The sequence below is a fragment of the Trichosurus vulpecula genome, chromosome 3 (assembly GCF_011100635.1).
Source record: "Trichosurus vulpecula isolate mTriVul1 chromosome 3, mTriVul1.pri, whole genome shotgun sequence".
NCBI classification, from domain to species: Eukaryota; Metazoa; Chordata; class Mammalia; order Diprotodontia; family Phalangeridae; genus Trichosurus; species Trichosurus vulpecula.
This window is the reverse complement of record NC_050575.1, coordinates 292,122,138-292,136,135: the sequence shown is the minus strand read 5'-3', so window position 1 is coordinate 292,136,135 and position 13,998 is coordinate 292,122,138. Positions and strand designations below refer to the sequence as shown.

Here is a 13,998-nt window from a genome sequence, read left to right as displayed (position 1 = left end):
CTTTGACACACTGATTGTGTGATCCTGGCCAGATCATTTACTCTCTGAGTTCTCAAGCCAAGTCCCTAAGACTGTAAAGTGCAGAACAAGTTCTGATAGTCATTGGATTTTTTTTTTAAAAGGTCCCTCACTTGACATTTTCAATACTGATAAAATGATAGATCCTAATCCAAAAAGAAGCATGTTCGAAATGCTTATTGGTCACGTCATTTCCCAGCAGACAAACTCACTTGAAGTATAAAATAAAGTCTGCTGCATCTAGGAGAAATCTTGGGGTGTGTGAAGTAGAACGGAGACATTCCTGGAGAGGAGACTTTTGGGTTAAGGAGACAGGCCAGGGAGTGTTAAGAGAGACACTCGAGATAAACACAAGCATGAGCTCAGAACTTCAGTAATGAACTATCTGTTGGCTTATGTTTCTGCCAGATTCCCCTACAGTGCTATGGGGAACACTGGTGGGGGGTGGGGTGGGGAGAGGCAGTGGTTAGGATTGCTCATAAATAGCTTTGAATGAATAAACAAGATTCTCTTCTGCCTTCGGCATTCTCTGAGTGCTAACTTGTTTGGTTTGATTCTTCAGATTCCAGACAAACCAGATTACTTGCTCTTCCCCATCTAATTCTGACCTTTCCAACCTTTTTTTGTTTTTATATACAGAATTTCTCATTCTTAGAGGGGTTTCTCCCCACATCTCAGTCTAAAAAAATCTTCCTTCTTTTGGCCTTACCTTAGGCTTTAATTCATCAATAAAGCTTTTTGTGATACTTATCATCTATAAGTAAGATTTTTCTCCTTGAATTATTCATACTGTTCATTGTAATTTAGTATATTTTTCTCTTGACCAAGTAGATTGTAAGTCTTTGAGGTTAAGGACTATGTTTTGTTTCTTCCTATATTTATCATCTGGCTGAGTACATTCACATAGTAGGCATTTAAGAAATATTTATGGTATTTGTTGAATTCACTTGAACCTAGTAACACTTGGTTTATAGCTCTCTATGTATCTGAATATACATCTATCTATATAGGCTATATATCTCTGTAACTGATAGCTGATAGATAGCTAGCTGTCTCTGTAACTTCTTTTGTTTAAGCAGTTTTCCTTAAGTAGGAAGTACCAGTATTGTGTGATTCTTCCATGATGTCACATAGAATGTGAGCCAGGATCCCTTCCCATGGTGAGCAGACTGTCTAGTTGGAGAGTTAAAGGTAACATGCAGATAAAGGTATCAATCAATAAATTAGAATTTATTAATCACCTACTATGTGCCAGGTACTGTGCTAAGCCCTAGGGATACAAAAAGAAGCAAAAGACAGCCCCTGCCCTCGAGGAACTTACAGCTTAGTAGGAGAGATGTCTTGCAAACAAATATATATGAAGCAAGCTATACACAGGATAAATAGGAAATAATTAACAGAGGGAAGGCACTGGAATTAAGAGGAGTTAGGAAGGGCTTCCTGTGGAAGGTGGAATTTTAGTTGGGACTTAAAGGAAGCTAGTAGTTATAGTGGAGAAGGGTGAGTGTTCCAGGCATGGGGCATAGCCAGAAAGAACACCCAGAACTGACAGGTAGAGTGTCTTGTCGGTGGAATAGCCAAGAGGCCAGTGTCACTGGACTGAAGAGAATGTGGTGGGGGGTGAGGTGTAAGAAGGCTGGAAAGGTAGGTGGGAGCTAGATTATGGAGGGTTTTGAATGCCTAACAGAATATTTTGTATTGCTTCTGGAAGCAATAGGAAGCCACTGGAGTTTATTGTGGGGGGAAGAGAGGGTGTTGTAATGTGGGCATATGTGACATAGTGGCTGAATGGAGGATGTATTGGAGTGGGGAGAGACTTGAGTCAGGCTAACCCACCAGCAGGTTATTATAGTAGTCAAGGTGTGATGTGATGGGAGCCTGTATTAGAGTGGTGGCAGTGTCAGAGGATAGAGGGGATAGAATTAAGTGCTAAACAACTATAGAACTTGTTTTAAATATAGTAGGTACATAAGTGATGCCACCCATCCCATGTTCTCCAGCAGATTGTCCCTACAGTCATCCCTACTCTCTCACTAATTTTCAGTCTCTCCCTGTCTACTGGCTGTTTCCTTGTTGCCTACAAACATGTACATATCTCCCTCATCCTCAAAAAAACCCTCCCTTGATCCATCCATCCACAGTATCAGACATCTTGTATCTCTCCTCCTTTGTGTGACTAAACTCCTGGAGAAATTAGTCTCCATGTGCTGCCTCCACTCCCTTTCTTCTTTTCTACAGTCTGGCTTCCAACTGAACCCACTCCCTTCAGAGTTACCAGTGATCTTTTAATTGCCAGATACATCTCAATCCTCATTCTTTTTGCCCCTCTTTCTTTATTTAGCCTTTCACACTGTTGGTCACCTTCTTCTCTAATTCTTAACTCACTCTTTTCTCTAGGTTTCTCTGACACTGCTCTCTCCTGGCTATCTTTCTACTTGTCTGATTTTTTTTTTTGTCTCCTTTGCTGGCTCTTCATTCAGATCATGCCTTCTAACCAGGAATGACCCTCAAGCGTGTCTCTTGACCCTTTTTCTCCCGCTATTTTTTTTTTTTTGGTTTGGTGATCTCATCAGATCCCAACTATCATCTCTGTGAAGATGAATCTTAGATCTACTTATCTAGCTCTAGCCTCTAGCCTTTAAGTGTTGCATTTTCACCTGCCTAGTTGATATATCAAAACAGGTGTCTTTCAGCATCTCAAACGTCCAAAAGAGAAATCATTATCTCCTCGCCTCCCTCCCCCACCAAAAAGTTCTCTCCTCTCTTCCTAACTCTCCTGTTACAGTCTAGGGATCGTAGAGCAGAGTTGTTAATCTTGATTCCCCAGGGTGGTCTGAACCAGATTAAAAGGTAATTGGGGAATGTTTAACAAAATAAATAAAAATACAGTAAAACATTAACATAAATTTGTGGTTTCTAAGTCAATATGCAGCCTATTTTTATTTGAGTTTAACACACTGTTGTAGAGTATTGTCACTATCCCCTCAGTGACCCAGGCTTGTAACCTAGATGTCACCCTCAAGTCCTCACTTCCCATATTCAGTCTGTTGCTAAGTCTTTTCTCTTTTACTTACTTTTGTATATGCTGCCTTCTCTCCTCTGATACTGCTGCCACCCTGGTGCAGGCCCCCCATCACCTCATGCTTGGATGACTGCAGTAGTCTACTGGTTGTCTCTGTGTCTCAAATCTCTCTGAACTCCAGCACCAGGATTTAGCTATCAGAATGATTTGGCGTATCTGACCTTGTCATTCCCCTATTCAGTAAGCCCTAGAGGCATCCTGTTACCTCCAAGAATAAATATAAAATCCTTTTTGATTTTTAAAGCCTTTCACACCCTAAACTCTTCCTACTTTTCTAGTCTTACATTTGATTTTCTCCCTCTACCCCTAGCCCCAACATGTACTCTTCAAGCATTCCAATGAGACTGGTCTCCTTTGTTCCCTGAACAAAATACTCCATCTCCTTATTCTCTGCCTTTTTGCTGGCTGTCTCCATGCCTGGACATTTCTCCCTCCTGGTCCTTCTTCCTGTCTTCCCTGGCTTCTTTCAAGTCTCAGACAAAATCTCCCATTCTACAAGAAACCTTTCCCATCCCTTTGGAGGAGAGAGTGAGGCTGGTGACTTTTGCTCTTAAATCCAATTCACTTGCAAGTCATGGCATCATCTTCCTGATGTCATGTACAAACCACAATGCTTATGCCTTCCCTGTGAGATTCACTCTCTTGGATGTGTGTAGTCGTTTGTGAGTTGTCTCTCCCCATTACATTGTGACTCCTTGAGGGCAAGAACTGTTTTTTGCCTTTATCTGTATTCCCAGCACTTAGCACTGTCCCTGGTACATAAATGCTTGTTAACTTGGATGTGTTTAGAACAAGGAAAGAGAGCAGTAAATGCTTGGTGATTGAATGATTGTTAAATAACCGGAGACTGGAGAAAGTGTCAAAGAAAGTAGGATTTAAAGTGAGTCTTTGAGGATAAATAAAGTTTAGGTTGAGGGGAAGACAGAGGTTATTTCAGGCAGGGGAAGCAGCATGAGTACGAACAAAGAATTGGGAAGGTTCAGGGAAGGAGAAAGGTACCAAACATTAAATGCCTATTATGTGACAAACATTGTGTTAAGCGCTTTACAACTATTACTATGTTATGGGAACAGGGAGGAGAGAGGATTGGTATGGGGAAGTATGGGAAATAAAATTAATTGCGTAGGGCAAGATCAGATTAGGGAGGAATTCTAAAGGCATTTAGATACAAGATTGCTACTGCCTCACCTTCAAAATGGACCATAGGATCGTGGACTTTGAGCTAGAATGGGACTTCAGAGAGGTCATTCAGTCCAAATGCCTCATTTTACAGATGATGGAGAAACAGAAGCTGATAAAGATTAAATGACTTATCCGGGGTCACACTGCTAGTATCTGGGGTCTTCCTCACTTCAAGCCAAATGCCCTGTGTGCTAGCCTGGGTAGTGCTAAATAACTTGAGTCTTCACTCCTTCCAAACATATGTTCTCATCTTCAGCCTCGCCATTTTTGGACCTGCAGGTACCATTGCCTCAGGATAGGGTATGTCTGTGGAGTGCCCCTCCTCTGATGATCACTTTCCTATATGTCTCTTCCTATTAGAAGATAAGCCTTTTTAGGCTAGTCGTCTGCTGTATTTATATCCCCAGTCCTTAGCCTGGCACTTGGCTCCTTGTGAGTACTTCTGTGCTTTTTCACCTATTCATGTAGTGCCTTTAGGAAAAGGAATGAACTACTTAGTGACTAATGGAATTTTGGGGTCAAGGGAGAGGGAAGATAATTCCAGGATTTTTAGCTTCAGGGACTAAAAGAATGGTAGCAACATTAGTAGAAATAGAAAAGGGTTAGCAGTGGGGATTAGCTTTTCTTGCTGGGGCCAGGAGTAGGAATGATTTTATATTTGGGCATATTTCATTTGAAGTGACAGTGGAAGATTAAAGTAGAAATATCCTTTAGGAAGTGAGAAGTATAGGACTGTGCCTCGAGCAAGATAGTTGGGTATAGAGAATTTTAGAGTTCTGTGTGGAGCTATTATACGAAGTAATGGGAGTGTATATGTAGTTCTGATGGAGATGAGATTTGCACTGGACCCCTAAAAGGAAAAGATGGTGTCTTTGGGACCTGGACCCCAAAGCCCCTGAACCCAGATCTCTGTTGGCCTGAGGTACCCATCCCATCCCAGTCAATAATTCTTTTAACTGCCTTTTCATTATGGCCCTCTGTCTGCACCTAGCCCCATCCCAGGCTACTTGCCACTCCTTAATCACATCCAGATCTTCTCACAGTCTTTCTGTGTAAAAGTGTCCATCTTGCCTCCATTAAATTGTGCAGACTCTTAAAATCCCACCCACTTCTATTGGCACCACGCTAAACCTTGTCTCTGACTGAAAGAAGGCTTGAGTGGTTGAATTCTTTCGAGGTAGACCTGTTCCCTTTGCCCTGTCATTTTAGGGTTCTTAGCACCCCTAGAACACAACACTTCTTGTAATGGATTTATGGAGAAAAGGGTAGAGGACTATAATCATAGCCTTGCATGATACCCCCAGTTAGAGGAAAAGAGAAACACACCAAAGAAACAAAGAACAAACTGCTAGAAAAGTGGTGTCTCAGAACTCACAAGAGACTGGCCATATTACAGAGGTAATAGATGGGTAGGAAGTAGAATCAAGAGCACATAATCAAAGTGCTTGGCCACAAAAGGAGGGAGGGAGCTTAAGGGGTCAATCATTTTTGTGTTTGTCTTTCTAAAATAGAAGAGATCAAAGCAGGTTTGAGCCTGGGAAGAGAAAGCTCATTGTAAAGAAAGGATTCTGGAGACAAGCCACTTGTAGATTTGACATACTAAAAGTGGGATCAAATTTATTGTATAGGTAGGAAGATTAGCTTTCGAGAAGAGAGCAATTGAACCTGGAGAAATGGATAAGATGACAGTGAAGTGTGTAGGTGAAGATAGAATTTCAGCTTTCTACTTCTTGTTTTAAGAACTAGGATCTAGGTGTAAGCAACAGATTGCTCCACTGTTCTACTCTCTACCCCTGTGACCTCCCAGACCCTACCCTTCCCTGGCTAACACTCCTCTATCTTCCTGGAATATGAGACTGAGTAAGGACTGTCTTTGTTTTGTTTTTATGCCCCCAGTGCCTAGCACAGTGTGGTTGGCACATACTAAGCTAGTTAAAAAAATAAAATTTTATTGATTCTTTTGTTTTTGTAGTACCTATGTTCTCCATTGTATCTCTTTCCCCTCTTTCCTTCCAGAGATCCACTATTATAATAAACAATTTTTTTTTAAAAACAGGAAGAAAGAAAAAAGTTCAATAAATAGCTAACAACATCATAATAGTTTGATGTTATATGCAGTTTTTTTTTTATACCCACAGACCTCCACCCCTGCAAAAGATGGAGGGGTTGAGGTATTTTCTGATATTTCTTTTTTGGGACCAGACTTGGTCATTATTTTGCAGGATCCAATTTAAACTGTTTTGTCATTGCTGTTCATAATAAGCTCCTAACAAATTTTTTTTGTTCATTTGAAACGAATTTGTTTGAAGGAGCTCACGCAAGTCTGTCTTTTTGGCCAAGTATGAGGTAGATTTCATGGATCTAAAAAGTCATCGTAAAGGAGATGTATGACTCCAAATGGAAAGAGGCCAATCATGCAGCAAGAGCTAGGACTGTGCAGAGGAAATACTTAAAATAGGCTGAACTTGATTCTGTATGGCCCTTGAGTAATTGTGCTTTAATCTTGGATATTCAACCATCAACAACAAAGAGATTTACTTATTTACATCTTACTTTTACCTAGAAAGAATTTTCAACCAGGAGGTAGTATGTAAATGGGTAGAAAAGACCTGCTTAGCAGGGAATTCAAATTTGTGGTGATTTCCTGATCCTCTAGTTAGCCCTTGGTCTAAAGGACTCCTTCTCCTAGTGGGTGTCTCTTTTATATCCTTAGGTGATCCAGAAGTAATGTTAGTACAGGCAGAGGCCACCAGGAGACTTGAGCCTTTGCCCCCTGGCTCTGGTGCATAGTGATCCCGTCAGGATACTTTATTAGCATCTGTTATGTGTTGAAAGAGCTGAAGGAATTTCATCTGGACTTGTTGGCTAGTTCCTTTTTAAAACATTTATGGAAGGAAGGATCATAGGATCATACAGGTTTGGATGGCTTTCCATCTAGACTGGTACAAGGGAGGTCACAGATCCTTCAGTGTCTTGAGGTGAGGTTATCTGCTGAGAGAGAGAATGGCAGGGATGTTTATATGGCGGAATTGGGGCTTTGAGGAAAGGAAATTGTGGGTGTGTTTGAAAGTGAGAGATGAAGTCAGATTTTTTGAAGTTGACAATTTGGTAATCATTTTACTACAAGGATGATTTTAAAGAAAAAGTTTAATTGATAACATTTGGTTTTTATACTGGTTATTTCTAAATATCTTCCACCCCCTCCAACCAACCCCCTGCTTCTTTCCCCTTGAGCTACATAACAACAACAAAAAGCATTTAGAACCAATATAGCAACCATGTTTTCCAACATCCGTGTTATTTGTTATTTCCTGTTTTTACTAGATTATTTCATCATTTGTCTTCTGGAACCAATTTTAGTAATTTCATTTAATGATATAGAGAGTTTTTTTTTTAATTTTTATAGTTGACTTTTCATGGTTTGGTGGTCATTACATAATATGTAACTTTGAAGTATAACTTTTAGTTTAAAAGGTATCTATCCTTCAACTAATTTTCATGATGATGATAATTTTTTAAAGGAAACCTAAGCTATAGAATGTATCTTATAGAAAGTCAGAATATTCCACAACCACCCCTTCCCTGCCCCAAATATGCCTCTTTGCTTTAAAAGATTTCAGCCAACAAATGGCAGGCTTGGTATAGTGGAATTAAATAGAGAGTCAACCTTGGAATCATAGAATTAGAACTGGAAGGGACCACCTACCTGGTACAAACCCCTTATTTTACTGATGTGGAAACATATTCAGAGCAGTTAAGTGACCTGTTGGAGGTCACAGAGGTACTAAGTAACAGAAGCAATAGATGAACCCAGGTCTCTGACTCCGGAGTCAGTGAGTGTTCTTTCCATGTTATTCAAGTCGTCTCTCTCACACATGCTCATGGTCGGTGCCCCAAAGCAGTTGCCCATCTCCACTGGTAAAAGGACTTTACATATTGGTAGTTTGTTATGTCAATGAGATCTTAGGTCTGGCCCCCCCACCCCCAAGTACAGCCAAAATAATGGATCCATTCAAGATACAAAGTGAAAGGAGATTTGACTTTATATACATTAAAATTTCTGTTCTGTACTAATCAACAAATCTCATTCTTCCTCAGGAACATACTTTAATAGGATCAGCTAATTCCCAAGATATCCAGCTCTGTGGAATGGGAATTCTGCCTGAACATTGTATTATAGACATCACACCAGAGGGCCAAGTTATTCTAACTCCTCAGAAAAACACCAGGTATCGTGTGCTACTATAATGGCCATTATTAGTATTACATTTCTTATTTATTGGGAGATAGTCAGTAGCAAGGTGATTTGACATGCTTTTGCTTTTTATTTTTTTAAATCACTGGCTTTTTTGAAGGACAAGTACTTGCAGGATGGAAATTCAAGATGGTGCTGCTATTTTATGTTTATTTTCCTGGATGATAAAATTATTTCTTACATTTTATGGCCCAGTTGTGGTGGTTGAAGGTACTCGTTTCTTTGGTTGGGCCCTGTTTTTTTCATGTTTTAAGCTGAATCTTTGTACCATTGGAAAATTTGTAAGTTGTTTTCTGTTCTTTCTGAAGCAAGTAGGGCATAGATGTTACATAAGTACTTATTTTTGTTCTAATTTTAGTGTTTTAGATTGTTTTTTAGTTATGCACAGTTACTATGGAAGTACCTCCTTAAGTGAACTGCAGCAATAGTTCTTCAGTCCTTTTATTGAAGTTAATTATAGATTTATTCAAAGAGATTTTCAATTATCTGAACTGAAATCTGTCAGTGATCTGAGGTGGATTGACTTTATTCTTTTTTTGCTTTTTTATTTTAAAGGACTAAGATTAAAAGACTAGGATTAAAATCCCTTCTCTGCCACCCACTACCTGCATGACCTGGGGCAAGTTAGTTAGTCTCTGGGCCTCACTTTCCTGGTCTTTAAAATGAGAGAATTGGACTAGATGGTCTTGAACCCTTCTAACTTTAAATCTGTGATCTATGATTGATATGTTTTGTTTTAAATCGCTTCCATTTCCTACCATATAGAAGGCTATCCCTTATAACAAAATAGAAAATAAAGAGGAAAAAACCGTGTTCAGCAAAACTAACATGCAGTGTTTCACACACACATACATAGTACACCACCTTTGCCAAATAAGGAAGGAAAGAGAGGCGTCCTCATATCTCTTTTTCTCTACCAGGTTTGCTTTAGTTACTTCTCTCACTCTCTCTTTCCCTCTCTCTCTGTCTCTGTCTTCTCTATCTGTCTGTCTGTCTCTCTCTCTTTCTCTCTCCCCTTCCCGCCCTCTCTCTGTCTCTCCCCCTCTCTCCCTTCCTTACTTCCTTTTTTCTTATTCCTATTATTATAGTCATTTGTATTGCTTTTTTGTCTTTTCATCACCTCATATAAATCTTCCATGTGCTTCTTTATAATAACGTCAATCTTTCTAGACCAGCGGAACCCTGCTACCAGCACTCTTGAGTCTAAAAGACTTCTTAACTGCCATAAATTCTGAGTACTGTTGAGGCTTAAATTAACTTGCTAAACCTGTGATTCATGTTCATCTCATTAAAATATTTTTAATGTCCTCTGATTAGCCACATCTTGTCAGGAGGTGACTTCATTTGATCCTAAACTGTCATGTAGCAGTGTTATCTCTAACAAAATGATTATTAAACTGCTTAAGTTAATATTTTACATGGCTATTTGGTATATTATAAACTGGAAAATTACTATGTTCACTAGAGTCTGTATGTGCTGACAAAGTCTAGTGTCTTGAGCAGTTTTTTCAGTTCTCATTTTGCTTAGACTACTACCTTTCCCTCAAAGTTTTTATATAGAAAAAATGTATTCAATGTATTTTCTGCTTGAGTGCAGTAGAAATTCCAGTTAGTGTGTGTTTATGTCTTCTGAAGTGTACAGGGTTGGATTAGTTGGGTGTTACACTCTATAGAGAAAGTTTTTTTCAGACCTCTAACTTAAAAAAAAAGTTCCAGAATTTCACCATTAGATGGCACTGCTTTATTTGAAGGCTAAGAACTTTTTATTTAAGTCCCTTTACGAGGCACAGTGATTTAAGAATCTAAACTAAGCCACTTAATAAAAAAACACTATTGGTTTAAAAAAAACACCATTAATTAGTGAAATGTACATGAATAACTACAACTTACATAAGTTCTTTGTATGAAGTAGGCATTCAATACATATTTCTTCATTTGAAATATGAGAAACGGTCTGAAGCAAGTCATAAAAGAATATGATGTGAATATCTTTTGCCAGTATAGTTTGGGGTCTCCCCTGGGTGAGTTATGTGAGACTTAGCAAGTTTAAATGACCCATGATCACCGAAGATGAGATTTTTAACCTATAAGAAATACAGCATTGATCCATGCACAGAGACGAGACTTCAGACAGGACAATCTTTGTTCATTCAAAGCCTGCCCTAGGGCACATACTGACTCTGTGACCCTGGTGAGCCCCTGGCCACTCTGGTCAACATTGGTAGATGGAGACTCCTCACCAAGAGCTCCCTGAACCAACCTCACCACATATTTATTGACTGCCTCAGATTCCTAGCTACAGCTCCCTGCTACACCTGCAGTCCCCCACACTGGCACTTCTCCAGGGTGGTACGCACAGGAAGCAGCTGCCACCGCTTGAAACATACATGCTTTTTTATCATAGGGCAGTGTAGCTTCTTGCCCATCCAGTGGATGACAAACTTCCCCCACCTTATTCATTCATCCCCATAATTCAGAGTGATTATCTGCTGAGGTAAATCCTTTCCTCTGAGTATTTATTCTAACAGTCATCCCTGGCTACCCCTTCTGTGCTCCTCCTGGGTCCAAATCCTCCTTTGTTCTCATATTTTATTATGCTCTCTGGAATCCCTGCTCTAATAATAAATTCTACCTTGTCCCAAATGGATCACTTCACATTACCCTCTTTCCATCTAGCGGCACTCATGGGAACCTGGCTTTCTCCATAAGACACTTGGCCACGCTCTAGTTGTTCCTTTCATATCCCCCAAATCAAGAAAGAGCAAATCATCTCCTTGCTGCCCTCTGCACCTTCCTTATCCTCCCACTGTGATCATTCAGTTGCTTTCTTCTTTTAAGGTTCACTTCATCTAACCAAACCAGATTGTTATTGTGGTAGTTTTCCATGGACTGGCCTCCATGGTAGTTTGTGGTAGTTTTCCATGGACTGGTCACTCTCCTTGAAAGTACTTCATGGCATTATGATAAATTTAGATATCACTTAGAATACAATGGCCTCTTAGTGTCCTCAGTTCCCATTACTCACATCTTCACTCAAATCATAGAAGTGGTCATACCTTAGATCTTATACTCATTCCTAACTGCCACCTTCATCATCTTTAACTCTGAAATTTCCCTTCTTATTGTAAGTTTCTAGGCTTCCATCTGCCCTACTTCCTCACTCCTCTTAATCCTGTTCTTTGTCCTTGCCATAATCTTCAGTCTCTTTCTGTTTTTCTTGACTGTTAATCGTGCTTTAGCCTTACTTGGTAAATTATCTTCACACTCTTGACCCTATGGTTACCGGTTTGGCATGACAATGTTTTCTACTCTTCAATTCCCTTGCCCCTTATCCTTTTGCTAATCTTAACCTCAGATCACTCCTCAGCATTCCTTTCTCCACTTCTTTCCTCACTCTACTGAGTGTATCTGGAGGGAGTCATGCAACCGTGTTTGCCCCCATCCCTTCTTTGCTCAAGAAGCTCCACTTGCTTTCTATTTCCTGTAGGATAAAAACACAGACTCTTTTGTTTGGCACTTAAGGCCTTAACAGTCTGACTCCAACCTATCTTTCTAGATTTATTCCACATTAGTACCCCTCATTCTCTCTGCCTTCCATCCAAACTGGCCTATTTCTTGCTCTGTTCATGTCACACAGCACTGTCTCTCTTTCCTTCTTTCTTCTCCCTGTGACTCTTAGAATCTCTAGATTTATTAAAGGCTCAGCTCAAATGTCATCTCCTGTAGAAGGCCTTTGCTGATCTCTCCAGTTGTTCCCGCTGTACTTTCCCCCTAAATTTACTTTTGCATTTGCCTTGTATATATTTTATATTTATTTAGCTGCGTATACCTGTGATCTCCCTTTCCTAGTACTGTATCTTGTATACATTAGGTACTTAATAAATGTTCAATTGACTTGAACCCTAACTACAAATTTATATTATCTGTTAACTAGACCATCACTGTTTCATGGTGGTCATTTTATTTTTTCCCTGATAATAGACTCTATCATTGTCCTCAAAGTGATTTTTCATAACTTTATTTCCTTAAGCCCCTAATACCTCCATCCCCAGCAGCAGATGATCTAGCCTGCTAGTTTATTGAGAAATATGAGGCTGTCTGAGATGAACTCCCTCCTCTCTACTAATCCATACTTAAAAACCTCTCTATATATTTATCCTTCTTTTGTATAGTCTCAGATGAAGAGATTTGCCTTGCCCAGGCCCACCCTTTACTTGTGCCTTTGATTTCTTCCTTTCCTGGAGTTTGTCCCATTTATTATTTATTCTTTTCCTCTCTCTCATCTTCCGGTCTTCCTTTCTACCGGTCTTTTTCTGTGGCTTACAAATATATATGTGTTTTCTCTTTACTTAAAAGACTTTTCAATTAAACTATCCTGTATCTTCTCTTTGACTGCTGATCTCTGGAAAGAGTTGTCTATACTTGCTGCTACTTCTCACTGTCTAACCACTGTAAGCTGTTTTTAGTCAAATTCCCAACCTTAGCGCTTTGCTGAAACTTCTATCTCTATACCACCTATCACTTGACTCCTAAAATCAGTGGCCTTTTCTCAGTTCTCATCTTACTTAACCTCTCTTCGGCTTTTGATACTGTTGACCACCCTGTTCCCTTGTGTATTCTCTCTGTCCTTGGCATCTGTGGCATAGCTCTCACCTGGTCCTCCTTTTACTCATGTGACGATTTCTTCTCAGGGTTTTTAACTAGTTCATCAGCCATCACTTGCCCTTCAGTTTTGGTATCATTCAGACTTATCTCCTGGGCCATCTTTTCATTTTACATTCTCCTCTCTAGACTCAGATGACTCCCAAATCTGCATATTAAGCCCTATCTCTCATCTGTTCTCCAGTTTAACACCAGCTGCCCACTAGACATCTTCACTTGTATGTCCCATTGGCATGGGTGATAACCTTGACACACATCCAAAAATGGAACTTGCCATCTTTGTTCTTAAATTCAACCCCTCCACCCTGGTTTACCGCTAGACTCCCCTGTCTCTGTTGAGGGCACTGCTCTGTGACTCATCCTTTTCTTTTCCTGTTCCCCTCCCTTTGTTGGGGTTGCTAAGTCTTCTGTGTCACTCACATCTATTTCCTTCTGTCCATTCACATAGCACTATTGTAATGGCCTCCTAATTCATCACCCTACTTCTAGTCTTTTCTTTCTCTTCTCCAAACCATCGTCTACATACATAGATGCCAAAATGTCTTCTTAAACCCCAGGTCTCACCATGTTATTTCCCTGCTCAGTGGCCTTCCAGGTCTCCCTTTTTCCTGTAGGATAAAATATAAATTTCTCACCTTAGCTTACACCCTGTACAACCTGGCTGTATTAGCCATTTCCAGCCTTGTTCCATATTATTCCACTTTATGTACTCTTTAAGCTCAAGCTATATTTGAACGGGAGGTCAGAAGGATGGAAGACAGAGGACAGAAGCCTATAGGGACCATGCTGGTAATGACTG

At 39.9% G+C, this 13,998-nt stretch overlaps 1 protein-coding gene across 1 annotated transcript in view; it reads left to right on the top strand.

Annotated features, from left to right (window-relative positions):
• KIF13B (kinesin family member 13B) overlaps positions 1-13,998 on the top strand; it is a 248,738-nt gene that overhangs the window by 129,523 nt on the left and 105,217 nt on the right. Inside the window, exon 14 of the mRNA XM_036752476.1 lies at positions 8,381-8,511. Coding sequence (XP_036608371.1) covers positions 8,381-8,511 — 131 coding nt within the window. The remainder of the gene's footprint in view (positions 1-8,380; positions 8,512-13,998) is intronic.